This window comes from Dipodomys merriami, unplaced genomic scaffold (assembly GCF_024711535.1).
Source record: "Dipodomys merriami isolate MVZ:Mamm:240054 unplaced genomic scaffold, mDipMer1.0.p SCAF_17, whole genome shotgun sequence".
NCBI classification, from domain to species: Eukaryota; Metazoa; Chordata; class Mammalia; order Rodentia; family Heteromyidae; genus Dipodomys; species Dipodomys merriami.
Window position 1 is genome coordinate 4,361,643 of NW_027203048.1, and position 17,988 is coordinate 4,379,630.

Sequence of the window (17,988 nt, forward strand, 5' to 3'; positions counted from 1 at the left end):
TGACCTGGCCCCAGGCTGGGAGGTATGACACTTGCCAGGGTAGATGTCTGTCAAGTGAAAACAACAGTGAAGGTGCCGGCTGGTGGCTCAGGCCTGTCATCCTAGCTACTCAGGAGGCAGAAATCTGAGGATCATGGTCCAAAGTCAGTCAGGTAGGAATGTCTGTGAGACTCTTAGCTCTAATACACTACTAAAAACAAACCACAAGTGGAGCTGTGGCTCAAGTGGTAGAGTGCTAGCTTTGAGCAAAAGCAGCACAGGGACAACACCCAGGCTTCCAAAAAAACAAAAGGAAAAACCAGCAGTGAACCAGTGCCCTGACACACCTCATGCCCCCGCCCCCCCACCATCATGAGCAGTGCTGCATCATGGGACATAAGGGAGCTGGAGACTGGAGGCTAGGGTGGTGGGGAAGCAGGTAGACAGCTCCCAAAGGCTCTCCACTGCTCAGAAAGCCAGGGAAGGAGGCCCCAAGGGAGTGGCTAGTCCAAGGGTCAACCCCAGGCTAAGGCAGAAGGGGGGGGGAAGGAAGGAGCTCTCCAGTGTGGGGGAGGAGCCGGTCCTCCCAGTGACAAGGAAGCACAATGGTAGGAAGCTCGATGATGGTGGGAGGGGGGCAGAGTGGGGAGGATGGGAGGAGGTTGTGTTTGGTGGAAAGGAGGCCAAACAGGTCTGGCCCAGTGCCCTACTACAAGCATCAGGAGCTGCCTCTGGGATCCCACCCCCTTTCCCAGAGTCCCACCCCACAGCTCAGTCACTGCCTTGGGCCCCAGCCCCCAACCTCTCTTCTAGGGCTGAACTAGCCTGCAAACATCCCGGCCTCTGTCACCTCTGTCCCCAGGCATCTCAGCCTCAAACATGCCACCTGGTGCCACCTGAAGCCCTTCACTTGAGCCGCAGCAGGCTGGGCAACACATGATTAGGCTTCTCAAAGTGAGGTTCCTGGACCCACATCCATTATCACTTGAGAACCACGCAGGCCTGAGCTGCAAACCCAGGGTTGTCCGGCCATCTTCCTTCCAACAAGCGTGAACACATGACTGATGAATCTGAGCAGAAGCTACCGGCTCTCCACCTCCCTAGCGCTTAGGACCAGAGAGGAGACAATTCAGAACACGAGTCCATCCCACCTCAGTGGCAACTGCTCACCTCTGCCTTTGAAGCACCGAAGGGAAGCAGACCAACCATAGAAGCCACAGGTCAACCACAGAAGCCACTGCACCCAGACAGGGGCCTTCACAACACAGCAAGACCTGGGATCCCAGCGATGCTAAACCCAATGGAGGGTTCTTGCTTCATTTGGATGGTTTGCTCTGATCTCATTCATCTACGTCCCATCATCATCCAGTCTCCGGGTGGTCTTGCCCAAGCTCTAGGCCATGAATACTTTGAGCCAATGGCATCCCAGAAGCCCAGATCCTCCCTCTTTTCTGCCTGTCAACCACTCCTCACAGTTACCCTGTCTACGTGAATGCAGATCCCCAGGTCCACATCTATGCTTCTTGCCCAGTCTCTCGTCCTGCTTAGGAGAAGCCCACGTCAGCATCCTCAACCCCTCCTTGGTCTCAGGCAGCACCCTCACCATCAGCAAACCCCAATGCTCCACCTCCGGAACATACCCAGAGCCCACAGCTTTCTTGCCCCCTCTGCCCCATCACTCTGGGCCAAGCCCGGCTGGACGGGGTCCTGGTAGATTCCTGTGGGCGTCCACACAAAGGTCTGCAGCCACAGGTCTCTACGCCTGCTTGCATGGCTCTCTGCCCCAGATTCCCATGGCCTGAGTGTCCCCCATCTCCACCCCTTTATCTTGTCATCAACACTTCCCAGGCCCCTCCTCTCTAGTCATACCAGCCTCAGGACATTGGCCCCTGCTGTCTTCTTTGCCAAGCATCTGCTTTCAGGATGTCTTTTTCATGGCTTTCTCCCTTGGGAGCTGATCAGGGACCAGCACGCACGCACACACACACGCCAGTCTATCAGTCAGAGGCCAAGAGCGGAGGTCCTGTACATGGAGACTCCCTGAGGGGAGACCTTGGCACCAAGTCACCAAAGCCTGGTGGGGCTGGGAGAGAACCCAGGGGCGCATGTACTCAGACCTGCAGATATGAAACCTCCATTTGCAGAAAAGGAAACTGAGGCTCAGAGAGAGGAGGAGACAGAGAAGGTGCTGTGTGTGTGTGTGTGTGTGTGTGGGTGGACAGGTACTGCCTGGGGGCCCCGCCCCGCATCATGCCAAGGAGACCAAACAGAGCAGGCAGGTTCCAACCTTGGGGTGGATGTAAAGAACCCCAGTTTTCTAGACGTAAGTCTCAGCAAGTTCCTTTTGCATCTGGAAGCCTAGCGTTGGTGTTAGGCAACGTGGACTGATCGCATGATCAACTGTCATCTTAGCCCAAGACTCTGGGGGGGGGGGGAGGGGGAGACAGAGACAGGGCACGTTGCTCCACTCTGTAAAGGGGGAGGAGGAGGAGGAAGGAGAAGGAGTAAAAACTCTGACAAAACCACCTCCCTCCCGTTTGACAGGCTCCATCTTGGCTGCCAGGCCCGGCCCGGCCGGTCACACACTCCTCCTCCCCCTGGCCCCAGGGCCTTGGCTGTCCGTGTCACCCCGGAGCACCCCCGGCCCCCGCCCCGTCCCCACGGACGCCCACGGTCCTGCACTGCGTTCCCATGGCAACCACGCCCCCCCCCCCCCCCGCACACGCCCCAGCGCGCCGGGAACCCGAGCCAGGCCCCCTCTCCCCGCCGGGCCCCGGGTACCCCTCGGCCGGGCCTCAGTTTCCCGCTGGACCGGGGGGGGGGGACGCGGGGGGCCCCGAGGTCCGGCTCACCTGGAGGTGACAAGCACCGCTGGGGACTGCATGTCGGAGGCGGCGGGGCGGCGGGCGCGCGGGTCACGCGGCCCGGAGGGCGTCGCCGGCGTCGCCGCGTCCCCGCCCCGCCGCGCTCCCCGCCGCCCCGGCGCGCCCCCTGGCGGCCGCGGCCGGGAACGGCGGCGCGCGGAGGCCCGGGCCGCGCTCCCTCGCCGGCCCCTCCCGGCCCCGCAGGTGCCCCGCGCCCGGCCTGCGCGCTCCCCGGCGGCCGCGCCTCGGCCCGGGCTCGCCGCTCCGCGCTGCCGTCTGCACCCAGGCAGGACCCGGCCGGGGAGGCCGCAGACGGGCTCATCGGAGCCTCGTCCGCGGGGACTGCGGCACAGCCAGACACGTCCGTGGCGTCAGCTGCCCAGGACCCGGGAGGGACAAGCCGACGTCCGCGGGACGGCGCCAGGATCCAGCAGGACCAGGCGCTGCAGAGGCCAGGCCGTCCTGGAATCCAGGCTGAGATGCGCTGGCCACGCGCTTGCCGGGCACCACGGCCATCACCAGCGACTGAAGTCACGAAACCTCAGTCCTGGGGTTTGAACTCAGGGCCCGGGCGCCGTCCCCGAGCCTCTGCGCTCAAGGCGAGCGCTCTACCGGCTTGCAGCTCTTTCTCATGGTTCATTGGAGATAAGAGTGTCACAGATTGTTCTGCCGGGACTAGCTTCGAACCATGATCCTCCTATCTCGGCCTCCTGAATAGCTAGGCTTACAGGTGTGAGCCACCAGTGCCCGGCCAGGTGTGTCCCTTTTGAACAATGCTCTGGTCAGATGCCTTGTTGGCCCTGCCTCTGATCTGTCAGTAGGCCAGAAGAGCGATCATGCTTTGCCTAGTACTGGAGAGTGGGGTGGGGTCAGATCAGGCTTTGGAAAGAAGCAAGGTTTTGATGAACAAGACCGGGGAAACCAGAGCAGTCAGTGCCGAGTGCAAAGCCCCAGAGACAAGCAAGAACATAATGGTCCTAGGGAGAGGGGCAGAGTGTATGGATGGAGTGCCCGGGCTCCAAGATGAGGGCTTCACACGGGCCCCGTGGCCAATGAGAGCCAGCAGGAGAGCTGTGGACATAGGAGTGGCCTGGCCAGTGGAATTGTGGCTGACCAGGTGAAGCACAGATATAACAGGAATGAGAGGCTGAGGAGAGGGAGAATGAAATGAACACAGGCCACTGGGGTTAGATGCCACCATCATTTGGCTCCTGTGAGTGGCCGGGCGGGGGGGCCTTCTCTGTGGGGACCCTGGGAGGAGGGGCACAGTTTTGGTAGGAGGAGGACAAGGGGGGTTTGAGATCCTGGAATGTGAACGACATTGGCTCCGTGGCCAAAGCCTCTCAGGTGGGCCTCGTGGGTGGACAGGAGGCTGTGGAAACGAGGGTGAGGGCAAGTCCCTCTGGCAGCCGGTGGAGGAAGCTGGGAGGGCCTAGGGGGACAGAGACGGAGACAACCAAGGGGGCTCCCTGCCAGCGCTGGCCCTGGTAGCACGCTGGCCTCACCCTCGTCTGGGGTTGCCAAGTGTGCACCCCAGAGGCCTCGCACACCTGGTGCCTGAGGACAATCGGCTTCCCGTGAAAGTGACCCCCATCCCGATAGCAATCCCATTTTCTGCCTCTGTGGGTCCCACGTGCCCCTGTGTGGCTCCGGTGCATAATTGTACACAATGCATGGAATGTGGGATCTAAATCTGATATTTTCTGCTTCCTGCCTGACTCAGGGAGCCCCTTCCATGGCTGAAGCCTCGGGTAACAGAAACCACATTGCAAAAGACCTTTCTTCTTCCTTCCCCATGGACCTGGCTTCGCTTGGCCAGTGGGGGGCGCTAGCCGCTGGGGCCTGCGGTCAGATAAGAGACATCCAGAGCCCCCACAGGGGTCAACTGAGGTCCAGTGGCCTCCCTCCCACCACCCCCAGCACTGACATTTTCCTGGTGTCTAGTGGGGTGATTCCTCTAGGGACCTGCCGGTTTGCCTCTGCTCTTTCATGAGATGTTTCAGAGATCCAGGGTTCCAAGTGCTTCCCTGGGGAGCTGGGCGGCCACCTTGTTTGTCTCGGCCAACAGCGGTGGGCACAGCTTTGGGTGTGTTACAGGCCAGGCTGGGGCCTGTGGAGGAAGATGCAAGGTTGCTCAGCGGAGCTCACACAGGCTCAGGACAGCAGGAGAGTTCAGCGGCAGACCCAGGGATGACACGCACACCCTGGAGGTAAAAGGCACACCAAATACAGATGGCTGTGGAGGAGGTACAAGGAGTTCATCCAGGTGGCAATGGGGCCAGACCCATTTTGAGTGTTGGTTTTCTCATTGGAGAAATGAGTGTCACAGAAGCCTGTGGGCTCAGATCAAATGTGACTGGAATGACATGAAGTATGTGGCAGACACAATCAGCTACTCAAGAGCCACGTATAGGCCTGACCTGGTAGCACATGCCTGTAATCCTAGCTACTTGGGAGGTACAGGGAGGAGGATTGAGGTTCAAGCCCAGTTTGGGAAAAACTCACTAAAAGCAACCTGAAAAACAGAGAGCGTAGGAGCATGGCTCAAATGGTAGAGCAGTTCAACGCCTTGAGTCCAAATACCAGTACTAGATCACATCTGTAACCCCAGTTACTTGACAGCCATTGAGATTGGGAGTTGAGGCCAACATAGGGAATGCCAGCATTAGACCCTGTCTCAAAAGATCACGTCAGAGATGGTGGCGCATTTCTGTAAGCCCAGCTGTGTAGGACACAGAGGGAGGAGGATCAAAGTCCAAGGTGAGCCCTTGACAAAAGGTATGAAACTCCACCGGAAAAATAACGAGAGGAAAAAGGGCTGGGGAATGCCTAGTACACGTGAAGCCTTGTGTTCACCAAGAAAAAACACAGAACACAAAACCGTGTCTTACTCGAGCTACGGAGCATTTGTATATTGCCTCCAAATATGTTTATCATGGTGTCATTCTCAGCAATCATTTCATTCACTAGAAGCTGATTTCAGCTTATATCATAAGGGCTATTTTTCCCATAAATATTTAATAAAGTAGCCAGAAATGGCACCTCTATAACCTTAGCACTTGCGAGGCAGAGACGGGATGAGCCTGCATTGGAGGATGGCCTGGGCAGCATCATGAGGTCCTGTCTCCACGCACAAAACAACACCCATTCACAGGTGGTAACTCTAGGACAATCCATTCTTTTCCCTTCACTGCACCTGTTAGCGTCCATCTACATTTGCAATACTTCTACGTGTCATTATTACCGTCTGGACTCTGCCTGTCCTGTCAGTTCCGTTTGTAATGTTTGATGGGGAGAAGTTGCATTTGATAGCTGCTTATGAAAGTATCTGAGAGCATTTAATGTATTCTCTCTCTCTCTCTCTCTCTCTCTCTCTCTCTCTCTCTCTCTCTCTCTCTCTCTCTCACACACACACACACACACACACAATGAATCAAAGCTGAAAGGGTGGCAGGCTAGAGTAAGATCCACACAGACTGAGGGACAGGTGGGTGGACAGGCTGCCCTTCAGCATGGAGGTATCACGGTATGGACATGGAGAAGCTGCTGCCAACGCACCCTCTCCTCTGCCCACTAGGAACTTGGAGTCATCTGTTTTGTCTATTTCCATAGCGAACACACACATCTAACTCAGTGCCATCAGAAACCCATTCTACCATGAGGTTCCTGGAACCTGTTCTACCATAGTTTGCCTTTACTATATTAAACGCCATTTGGACTCTTTCTAGTTTTTCCTAAAATACTTCAAGTTGAAAAAAAATCCTTAAACATGTATCTTGTGCAAGGAAATCTCTAAATTAAATTCCTACAAGGGGAAGCGTCAGATGAATCTTCTTTAAAATGCTGATACCGTGGATTTGCTCCTGGAAGATCTCTGGCCAAATCATTCCTTCCTGCCCAGAGGGCACAGGGGGGGCCCTAGGCCCACCTGCTCACCAACTGTGGATTTTACCTTCTCAGTAGCTTCTGAGCGGAGAGGTCAGAAAGGGCTCTGTTGTTCTTTCCGTGTGCAATCTGCTGATGTTCCTGGACTTTGACTCTGTTGTCTAAGCCCTTTGCAAACTTCCTTTGCAAGCCTTGTGCCTCTGGCCAACAGATAAAGACTGTCCAGCTCTTTATCCAAGCGAGGAATGAAGTCTGGGAGGACCACTCCACTGCAATGTCCAGGGGTAGATGGGCTGTGTAGGAAACAGGCAGCAGGTGGCCTAGGGCCAAGCCCCCATCCTCTGCAGGGCAACCCCAGTGACTGCCTCCTGCAGACACCAGTGCCAGCTACCCAACTAGATGATACCCAAGAAGTCAGCCCCAAGAAGTTCCACTCACAGCTCTGAGGTAGGAACCAGAGCCCGCTCTGGCTCCAGCGGGTTGCAAGGTCTCATCTATGGCTGGAATCCCATTTCCTAGTTCCTCTGGCCCTGCCCCCCCCCACTTTCCCAGGCCAAAGATAGCTTTGTACCCCTCATCATTGTGGGGGGGGACATGCCAAGACTGAAGGAGTGACAATCCCAAGTCACTGCACACAGAGCACATTTATTCTAAATGTATTTATCATTTACTTATTAATCATTTATTGTGCAGGACTTTTCCACACCTATAATACTTTGTGAGTCACTGGTGCCTGACTGTTCTGTTTTATATTTATGTGGTACTGAGGAATCAAACCCAGGGCCTCATGCATGCTAGGTAAGCACAAGCACTCTACCATTGAGCCACCTTCCCAACCCTTTTATTTTTGATCTATGTGTTCACAGAGGTCTCCAAGAAAATCTAAGGGACTTATATATAAACTCCTGAGCATTCCAAATAGTGCTACTCATGATTGGCAAGTCTGCAGAAGGGTAAGACAGCAGGGGTGCTGGTCATATGAAGGCAGATGGGAAAGTTAGATTAACCCAGACAGTCAAAGCTGCCATTAAGTGGGCCAGCCTCTGGGATAAGGATTTGTATCTGCTTTATTTCACCTACTTTGGAACAACCCTGATATGTAGGCATTGGCAACCCCACTTAACGAGCAGATAGGATGAGTGAGTTTAATACTTTTGAGACAGGTATGTAGCCCAGGCTAGCCCCAAACATGCAATTCCTTTGCTCTTCTTCCTGAGCGCTGGGATTTACAGGTATGGCCACCACACCTTGCCTTTGAGTCTTGGTAAAGCAGCCGCACCATTATGCTGTTACAACCTGTGACCAGAAGATGGCAGTGTCTGCTAGCCCTCGACCACTTGTCCCAGTGCTAATGAGATGTCCCTGGGGAAAGCCTCTGGGAAAGAAGCTACCTTTCTCTCTCTGCTCTGTTGCCTCCCCTCCCCCATCCAGTGGCCTAGAGCACAGGGCAGGCCACACCCAGCACCTGAGGCCAAGGCCACACAGACCCCTGTGTAGATGCCAGAGCCGTTGCTGGGGGTAACCTGGGCAGTGGTCACTATGCCTTGAGCAAGAGAAATTTCTTAAGCTTGAGGAAGCCAAGCCTTAGCCTTTCTTGGGGGAGATTCTTAGAGCTCCTATTTGGGGGCCTTTTGTGGAAGCCAGACTCACTAGAGGCTGAGAGGGGAGGAAGATGCCTTGGCTAGCTGCTATTACCAACCTCCTGCCTCTTCCCTTCAGTGAGATCTACCCCCAGGGACCCTGCTTCTATCCCTCTAGCCCCCCCCTCCAGCCCCCCTCCCCTGTGAGTGCAGAGGACACCCACTGGCGCTCTCCTCACACTCTCCCCATCTGTCACTGGAGGCTTCAGTGGACATTTGAGGGTCAGCTTCATGGGACATCTGGAGGTCTATAGTAGTGAATGATGAGGGAAGCTCAGGCTTGGCAGTGTGGTTTGAGTCATGAGTCATGAGTCACGAGAGCATGAGTTTTTTGTTTTTGGTTTTTGGTCCGGTCCTGGGGCCTGAACTCTGGGCCTGGGCGCTGTCCCTCAGCTCTTCAGCTCAAAGCTAGCGCTCTACCACTTGAGCCACAGCGCCACTTCCGGCTTTTTTTTCTTTTTGCTTATGTGGGGCTGAGGAATCGAACCCAGGGCCTCGAGCATGCAAGGTAAGCGCTCTCTACCACTGAGCTACCCTCCCAGCCCCGAGCATGAGTTTTATATTCCTGGTGAGTGTATGGTTGCACAGATCTAGAATCCCCAGTGGAGGATAGGCAGAGGCTGAGCAGAGCTGAGACTGGGGCTGGAATGGAGAGCAAAGGCCCAGCCTTTGCGAGGACACTCAGGATGGGCAAGTCCTCAGAGGGAAAGACAACCAGGCTGTCCCACATCAGAGTCTAGGTGCCAGATGTTAAGTTATAGGTCGTTCCCATTTTTGGAGACTTGAGTTTCTCATGGGGACATGTGAGCTGTGAAGCAGGTCAGCTTCAAGGGGCCCTCTGGTTCTCTGGCCATCACACAGGGAAGACGGAGTCTGGTGTGGCCAGAGAGCCTTGGCAAAGCAGAGCAGGCCACAGCTGAGTCTGATTCAAGTTCTTGTATCTCAAGGCCACAGGAACATGGCTCTCATTGGCATGATCCAAGTCGAACTTCCCAAGCGGCACAATTCCAGAGATGGTGCAAATTCCCCTGGGTGAAGGTTCCATTGAGCAATGTGGCTCTCATCGGGGCAGAATAAAGATCCTTCCCACACCTCATCCCCACACAGCTTCTTAGAAGAGAAGGTGAGCTAGGATAGCACTTCCCTTCTCTACAGACAATGCCAACCGTCTGGGGAGCAATTCATTATGATTCCGACAGTGCATGGAAAGCTGCTCTAATTAATTGACCAAGTTCTATGCCAGAAGCAGAGACATGGTGTTTAGAGACAGCCAATCAGGGGAAGGATCTGGGGATGAGAATGTAGGACTCAACCTCTCCTCACCCCAGTTAAGAACCAGTACCCACTTCTCCCCAACCAGGCTCCTTTCCGTTCACCTGGAGTCGAGAGGCCTGGAGGTTTGGTGGTGGTCAGATAGATGAAGAGCAAAATGAGACCTTCCATCCATTTTCTTCCCACGTTCCCTGAACTCTGCTGCTGCTATCTGCCCCTGGGCCTGTTCAGCAGCTTTCCTGCAAAGCTGGGGTAACACCCACAGGAATTGCCATCCATGGAGTGTCCAGCTGCAGAGCACACCTGTAAGGTATGCCACTGCCCGGCCAAGGCCCACAGCCTCTCTAGGAGGAAGTCCCAAGCAGCCTGGGCTGGGCTGGGTTTGTGGACTGCCCAGGAAGGCTGGAGCCTTCAGTCAAGGGATAGGTGGATGAAGCTCTCCTGGCCTCACCTTTCTCTCTCCCCAGTGAACATATCTGCTTTGCTGAGGACAATGCTCACTCATGGCATGAGGAAAGCTCTGGACAGGGCATCTGGGCATCCATTTAGGGGGAGATCCTGCTGCTGGCTGGACGCTTCTCTGTGGCAAGTGTTGTTCCCAACTGACAGCAGAAAGGAGTCCCTTGGGGAAACTTCCCCTGCACCTGAGAGTTTCTGTCTCTACCGAGTGCATCTCCTCTGGGGTTGGGAGAGGAGACTGGTGAATCAAGGTTCCCCCACAGTCCTAATGCCCTTGGGAGCAGTGGAGGACAAGGGTTGGGCAAAGTCAGTTGGCCACTCCAGGCTTTGCATTTCCTAGGTGATCCTGAGTGAGGTGTTGAACTTCTGTGACTCCATCTTCTTCCTATAAAATGGGAGTGATGATACTTACCTTGTTGGGAAGGGAGGAGCTGTGACAACAAAGTGGCATGGGTATGTGAGGCAGGGGGCAGATGAGGGTTGTCTACTACTGCTATTTATGGGGAAATGAGAAAGAGCTAGGTAGGCATGGCCCAAACACCCCCCATGTCTCCCCTCCTCTCTAGGCTCTGCTGCTTGTGTGCTCTCAGCTGGCCAATGTCTCCCCCACAACACTGGATTACCATCAGATGAGTTGGAATCATGTGGCCATATGTTACACATCTGGGTAGTAACTGTTTATTGTCTTGTCTACCCTCCCTAGAGCACCAGGACTGTCCTGAGGCATTGCCAAACCCACAATACATAGAAGTACACTTGGGGCTAGGAATTTGAGTAGGGAGCAAGTGGTTCATGCCTGTAACCAGAGCTACTCAGGAGGCTGAGGTCTGAGGATCTTGGTTTAAAGCCAGTCTGGCCAGACAAATCCAAGTGGCTTACCTCCAATTAACCAGCAAAAAGCTGGAAGTGGAGATGTGGCTCAAGAGGTAGAGCACCCCCTTGGGTGAAAAAAGCTAAGAGAAGCCCTGAGTTCAAAAGCTCCAGCAGTAGCATGAGGACATGCCCAAACACCCCCACCCCACCCCCACACATCCACACACCCACACCTGGAATCTACTTGAGTCAGGCACCAGTGGCTGAAGCCTATAATTCTAGCTACTTAGGACAAAAAACTGTGGTAGATTTAATTTTCAAAATTACCAGCCAAAAGCCAAGGTAGATGCAAGGCTTGAGCAGAAGGGCACTAGCCAAGAAAGCTCAAACCTAGGACTGCAAAAAGCAAATGTACTTGCAACAAGAACTAGGAAGGGATGTGTGAATGAATGCATGAATGAATGATTGCTCTCATAGTGCAGAACAAGACACACAGGTGGGAGAAGTTAAGTCCATACCACCCGCTTTCCTTTGGTCACCCTCAGCGCTCAGAGCAACCAGCAGGTGGGGGACTAGACTCCCCGGCATGGTCTGGGCTGGCATGTTATCCTAAGCACACACCAAGTTCCAGAGGTAAAAACTTGATAGACAGGCAATCCAGTCTCTGAGAAGCTAAGCGTTTGGACTGCACAGAGCACAGGAAGAGTCTGCCACACACACCCTTACTCCTGAGCCGAAGGTGGCTCCAGGGCAGGGCTGTCAGATAATCAGTGAACAGTTCTGTCACTCATCATGCCAATTTCCTGCCAGGACCTCCCCTTTGGGGAAACTGAAGCCCAGACAAGGCAAAGGGACCTGGTGAGCATGATCTGTAACCAGCGCTCTCCTCAGCTCTCACGGGCATTTGCATAACACCTAGCAGAGTTGATTTGGGAAACCTCCAAAGACCCTGCTAGAGGGCAAGAAGCCCAAGCCAGACAGAAGGACCTGCAATGGGCCTAAGCATGGGCCTGTGTGGGCCTTTGGGTGAGCATAGGTCGGGGGAGGGGGGCGTGCTCTCCCAGTGGGGAAGGCCATGGTGTACTGGGCCCAAGAGAGGGAAACGGTGGACCGTGGCCTTTTCACCCACTCTCCAACCCCAGTCCCAGAGGAAGGAAGAAGGGCTAAGGTAGCCTGGCGGGAAGACTCGTGTCATCATGCAGATAGTCCAGGGCGAGTCCTACAGCCCAGACTCACTCACGCTAACCTCAGGCCTTTCTCCTCCTTCCAATGGGTTGGCCGCGGATCTGCAAGAAACGGACCCTCCCCAGTGAACGCGCCCAAGTAGGAAAAGCCTCAACCTCCAGGCAGAGCGGGCGCCTGGGTCTTGGCTGACCCACAGAGCGACCCAGGTGCAGGGCAATGGGTCGTGCGGCTCCGCTGGTCGGGGTTTTTCCGGGCCGGGGCCTGTTGGGCAGATCAGGGAGCGGGACGGCGAGGCGGCAGTTCCAACCCCAGCCGCCTTGGATGCCACAGGCATCCTGGTACCCGCTCAAAGGGATCCTGCCGATCGCCACGGGCAACCTGTCCCAGTCTGGATGTTGAGTTACGTAGCAAGTGCAATTAACGTGAAAGGAAAGGGCCTCGGTGGTGGACGCTTGGTCTGGTCCATGCAGTTCTGACCCCCTAAGCCCCACCCGTCCATTCCCCGGGCGTTCTCGCGCAGGTTGGGGGCGGGGAGGCTCCGAGCCGCACCAACACTTGCCCGCGCATTTCCGGTGCGCGTCCCCTCGGCAGGGCCGGTTCCCGCCAGCCGGGGGCTGGGCCGCCGCGACGTTCCCTCCCCTCGCCCCCGGCCGCGAGCCAGAGTGGGGGGCGCGGGATGAAGAGCCGGGGCGCCCCCGGGGACCGCCTTCCTACCTGCCGGGAGCCCGGTGCCGTGAGTCCACCCGATGCAGAAGAAATGTGGCCGGCGGTCCCTCGAGGCCACGGCTTTCCACCACGCCGTCGGGTTGACTTCGTCCGCCACGAACTCCTCAGCTCCCGCGTGGGCGCCTCTCCTTTCTGAGGTCCGCCCATCTCTGTCCATCGGTCCTTCCAGCCACTCCCTATCCCTTCTTCCCCTACAGATGACCAGGGTGGGAAGCCACCGACCGGATCCTCTCGGGGCTCGGGTCCGAACCGCGCCTCGGTGTCCGCCTCGCGCGCCCCTGTGGGGCGCGGCGTGAGCGGTGGGGACGGGGTCCATCCCTCCTCGGGCCCGGGCCGGGCGGGAGCGGGGCGGGGCGGTGTCACTGCGCGGAGGAGCGGGGACCGAGCTGGGCGGGCGCGCGCAACGTCGGGCGCCGGGGAGCGCGTCGGTGCCCCGCGGGCGCGGACCGGGCGGGGCCTGGGGGTCGCGCGGCCTCGGGGCGGGGCGGGGCACCGGGCCGCGGCGGGAGGCCGGGGCGGGTGGCTGTCGATGGCCGGGGTCGGGGGCGCGGGCTGTGTGTGAGGGGGGGACTCCACCCTCGGCCGGGGTGGGGGGCGCAGCGCCGCCAGTAGAGCGTTCGGCAGGGGGCGCTGGTCCGGGCGCTGGCGGGGGTGGGGTGGGAGAGGAGGGGGGCCGCGGCTGGCCGCGCACACTTCCCCCATTATTAAACACTATGTTCAAAAGGCGCCGGGGGACTTCCCGGAGCCACGGAGCCCCAGTCGCCCGCCCGGCCGGCCGGGCCCACGGAGCTCATGGACCTGAGCGCCGCCGCCGCGCTGTGTCTCTGGCTGCTGAGCGCCTGCCGCCCCCGCGACGGACTGGAAGCTGCCGCGGTGCTGCGGGCGGCGGGGGCTGGGCCGGCCCGGAGCCCGGGGGGCGGCGGCGGCGGCGGCCGCGGCGCGCGGACCCTCGCCCCGGCCGCGGGCATCCCTGCGGTCCAGGCCCTCGCGGCGGCTCCCGGGGTCCGCGCTGGGCGCCGCGCCTCCGGCTCTGCCTTCAGGAACGGCTCGGTGGTGCCGCACCACTTCATGATGTCGCTCTATCGGAGCCTGGCCGGGAACGCTCCGGCCGGGGTAGCCTCCACCTCGGGCCGGGCCCGTGCGGACACCATCACCGGCTTCACAGACCAGGCGACCCAAGGTACTTTACGCCTCTTCTGCGCCCACCCCATCCCGTCCGAGCCTGGGCTGAGGTCGCCCAGGATCCATTCCGTTCTGGGCCTCAGTCTCATGAGTCCAACCTTAGGTGTTAGAGAGGAAAATTCACCGCCCAAACCAACGCACTGGAGCCCCGTGCGCCTGGGACTGTGGCCGCGGGTGGCAGCGGCTCGCGGGGCCGGGCCCCAGGGCCCCAGAGCGCTGAGCGGATGCCTCGGCTAGCTGGCAGGTCCGCTCAACGAGCAGGCTGGCTGAGCACAGATTTGCTTCTTGGAAGGGGTCTGGAATGGCCCCGGGAGCCCAGACCCCTCTGAGAAGAAAGCAGGACAGGAGTGGGGGCTTTGGAGTTTCTACCACGAGGGATCGTACACAGTGATGGCGGTGGCCACGGGGGTGTGTGTGCACAAATTGGAGAGAGTCCAGGGGAGCACCGGCTAGAGGCAGGTATCTGGCTAACGCCAATGGCTCGGGAAGGTGGCGGCTCTCGGTACGAGGGCCCTTCTTGGCAGGCCGTATCCGGGTTGTAGTGGTTTGCGTGTTTGACGAGTGAGTGGGTATAGATCTTTCCATGGATCTGGAGAGCCAGAGGTCCTGGACTTTCGGTTGCGTGGGGAGGGGAGGCCTCCCCGGACTCTGTGCAGGAAGAACGCCCGCGGCCCTGGCACCCCACCTTACCCTCTTCAGGGCCCTCCAAAAAGGTAGGACGTGGGTGAGGCCATGTGGTGTTTCTGCGTGTCATCTGGATTTTATTAATCTCCATTGAAGTCATTAAAGCAGACAGATAGAGAAAATTTAACTAATTTCAGGCGGAAATGCAAGTAATTTTGGCTTTAATTCTGTCCGGCATGGAAAGTTAAGAGAGGAAGAAAAAAAAAAAAAAGAATTGGGGCTGGAAAGTAAAGGCTGTGGGTCTGAGGCTTGGACCGGAGGTCTGGACACCTAGGATCCCAGTCTGGGGAAAGCAGGCAGAGAGGCCTCTGCGAGGTGGGCAACCACCCCTGCAGCACACCTATGCGCATACTCCTTTATTCAGAGTACGTGGGAAACCTAAGCTAACATAGCTCCATGAGTCTGTTAGAATGACCAAGTATTCTCTGAGGTCCAGATATGTTCCCTGCTCTAGAGGGCTGGATACACATAGGAAGCCCAGGCCTGACATACAGGGCCAGCAAAGGCGGCCGACTGACCCATCGCTATATGAGGACCTGCGCAGGACCCTACACTTGCAGAGACACCAGACTTTCCTAGGGTTAGCTGTATTCCCCACGTTCAGAGACCCAGCGAAATCCTTTCCTGGGAGAGCTCTGCTTGACTGGCAAGGCCTGAGAGGCCTTGGTTCTTTCTTCCAAGGGTAAGAATCAGGGCCCTGAGCAGGAGGAGGTGGAGGGCTTCAGGGGCAAGTTCAGAGAGAAAGATGAAGACAACACCCCGACAGACATCATCAGGGCCTGGAGTCCACCGTTGGTGAGCTGAGCTGAGTCTCTGATGAGGGGTTGGGGGAAGGTTGCAGTCTCTCTCCCGAGTTTGGGGCAAAACGAAACCATATGACCCCCTTCAAAGGGAGCTCCTTATCTACTGCTTGGTGGAATTTAACCGCCCCCCCTTGATCCCCTAAAGAAAAAAAAAAGTGCTCACGACCAGAAATAAAATCCCAAGCCCGAGATTAGTCGCCACAGAGTGAACAGGCTCGAAAGGCTCCCGCGCTCTGGTGGAAGCTAGACTTCCCGCGGGCAGCAAACCCGTTCCGCTGTCTCCAATCTCGAGTTCTTTCGCCTCCTCCCTCCCCCCCCCAACCCCTCCCTGTCCTTTCCAGGCTAGGGGGGCGCCGAGAGGGGCCAGGCTGAGACTTTGGGCAAGCTCTGGGCCTCAGTTCTCCGTTGGCCAAACGATGCCGCCTTTCTGCCTTGTTCGACTTTGCAACGACTGGCAGGGCCGAGTTTGCACGGGGGGCCCCTGGGGGAGGGGATGTCCAGGCTGGGTTTGGGGTAGAGAGGAAGCAGAAGAGGAAAGTGTTTTCTGGGGATAAGACATTCTCGTTGGCGCTCAGCACCGACCCGCAGCAGCTCCCCCGTACCTCGGCAGGCAGGGCAGCCAGGAGCAGTGGCTACGTTGCGGGGGGGGGGGGGGTGGCCGTCACCCCTGCCTGAAGTCCGGCATCCATCGATCTTGTTACCCAAAGCCTAGGCCTCTGGAACGGGGGACGGAGCTGACTTTGTCTGGGACGCAGTGGCGCGCTCCCAGCCCCGATGTGAGGGTGTCTTTGGTTGCTCCGGGGCTAGGATGGCAGCATCGTGATTGCGCCCCCAATACGGCGGAGGGGGCAAATGCTGGAGTCCCCAGGCCTTACCCTGCTTCCAAGACGGCTGAGCTGAGTGCTGTTGGGGTGGGGGGCATGGAGAAGGGGGAGTACAGCCTTCGTTCTCTTTCTTTTCTACCTGTGTCTCTGTTCACCTCTGGCAGACGGATCGACGGCGGAGAACGGCCAGCGTTTCCTGTTTGACGTGTCCAGCCTTCCCGAGGGCGACGAGGTGGTGGGCGCTGAGCTGCGGGTGCTGCGCCGCGAGCCTGGCTTGGGCCGGGCGACTCCCCAGGCGCCGCCGCCGCTGCTGCTGCTGTCCACGTGCCCGGGGGCCGCCCGCCCGCCGCGCCTGCTGCGCTCGCAGGCCGCCGAGCCCCTGGGCGGCGCGCGCTGGGAGGTGTTCGACGTGGCGGACGCCGTGCGGAGCCACCGGCAGGAGCCGCGCGCCAACCGTTCGTTCTGCCTTTTGCTTCGCGCGGTGGTCGGCCCGGAGAGGAGCCCGCGGCCCCTACGAATGCTGGGCTTCGGCTGGCGGGGCGGCGGCGACGCGGCGGCGGCGGCGGAGGAGCGCGCGCTGCTGGTCGTCTCCTCCCGCACGCACCGGAAGGAGAGTCTGTTTCGGGAGATCCGCGCCCAAGCTCGCGCGCTGCGGGAAACCCTCGCCGCCGAACCGCCTCCCGACCCGGGCCCCGGCGGCCCTGGGGCGCCCAAGTCATTCCTCGGAGGTCGCAGGCGGCGGCGGACGGCCGGGACCCGAGCCGCCCCGGGCAGCGGTGGCGGCGGAGCGGGCCGGGGCCACGGGCGCAGGGGCCGGAGCCGCTGCAGCCGAAAGCCGCTGCACGTGGATTTCAAAGAGCTGGGCTGGGACGACTGGATCATCGCGCCGCTGGACTACGAGGCGTACCACTGCGAGGGCGTCTGCGACTTCCCGCTGCGTTCGCATCTGGAGCCCACCAACCACGCCATCATACAGACCCTGCTCAACTCCATGGCGCCCGACGCCGCGCCCGCGTCCTGCTGCGTGCCCGCGCGCCTCAGCCCCATCAGCATCCTCTACATCGACGCGGCCAACAACGTGGTCTACAAGCAGTACGAGGACATGGTGGTGGAGGCCTGCGGCTGCAGGTAGCGCGCGGCCTGGGGAGCGGGCGGCGGGGGCCCGGGGACGGACCGGAGCCGGAGGAGAGCGGCTCGGGGGTCGGTCACCCGGCGAGGGTGCGCGTCCGACTCTGGCCCCGCGCCTGCGCAGAGAGCACGGTTCACACTCACACGCATACACTCGTTCACTCACGCACACCATCACCCGTGCCGTTGGACAGCAGCATCCGAAAGCCCTTAGGGAAAGAGATGGCTGCCCCATCTCCCCCCCCACCCCCCCGAGTCACCATCGCAGCCGGTTGGGGGCGGGGAGGGGGAGAGGAGGATGTTCGTGGTGAGGGCGGCAGGTAGCCCTGGACGAAATCGGGTAGAAACGGGTTCGGATCAGGGGCACCAGTTAGGTGGCACGCACTCAAGTACGTTTTATTTCACCACCCCCCCCCCCTTGCCTGGTGGCTGGCGGGGTGCCTGCATCCCCGACGCGGCCCCTGGGACCCCCTGCAGGGTTGACTTGCCCAGCTCGGCTCGTTCTCCCCTAACTTGTACCACGTAAAACGCAGCCACTGCTGCG

General features: G+C 58.7%; 2 protein-coding genes across 3 annotated transcripts in view; one reads left to right on the forward strand and one right to left on the reverse strand.

Annotated features, from left to right (window-relative positions):
• Nucleotides 1-2,893, reverse strand: part of Hs1bp3 (HCLS1 binding protein 3) — a 28,403-nt gene extending 25,510 nt beyond the window's left edge. Inside the window, exon 1 of one of the 2 annotated variants that reach the window (XM_070025061.1) lies at nucleotides 2,832-2,893. In XM_070025061.1, the coding sequence (XP_069881162.1) occupies nucleotides 2,832-2,863 (32 nt within the window). In that variant the 5' untranslated portion in view covers nucleotides 2,864-2,893. Of the gene's footprint in view, nucleotides 1-2,266; nucleotides 2,382-2,831 lie in introns of those variants that run through there. The other variant, XM_070025062.1, reaches the window with a different exon arrangement.
• Nucleotides 2,894-13,615: 10,722 nt separating this feature from the next.
• Nucleotides 13,616-17,448, forward strand: Gdf7 (growth differentiation factor 7). The gene is made up of 2 exons (XM_070024983.1): nucleotides 13,616-14,003; nucleotides 16,481-17,448. The coding sequence occupies exons 1-2, from the start codon at nucleotides 13,616-13,618 to the stop codon at nucleotides 17,446-17,448; spliced, it is 1,356 nt and encodes a 451-aa protein (XP_069881084.1).
• The last annotated feature ends 540 nt before the right edge of the window (nucleotides 17,449-17,988 follow it).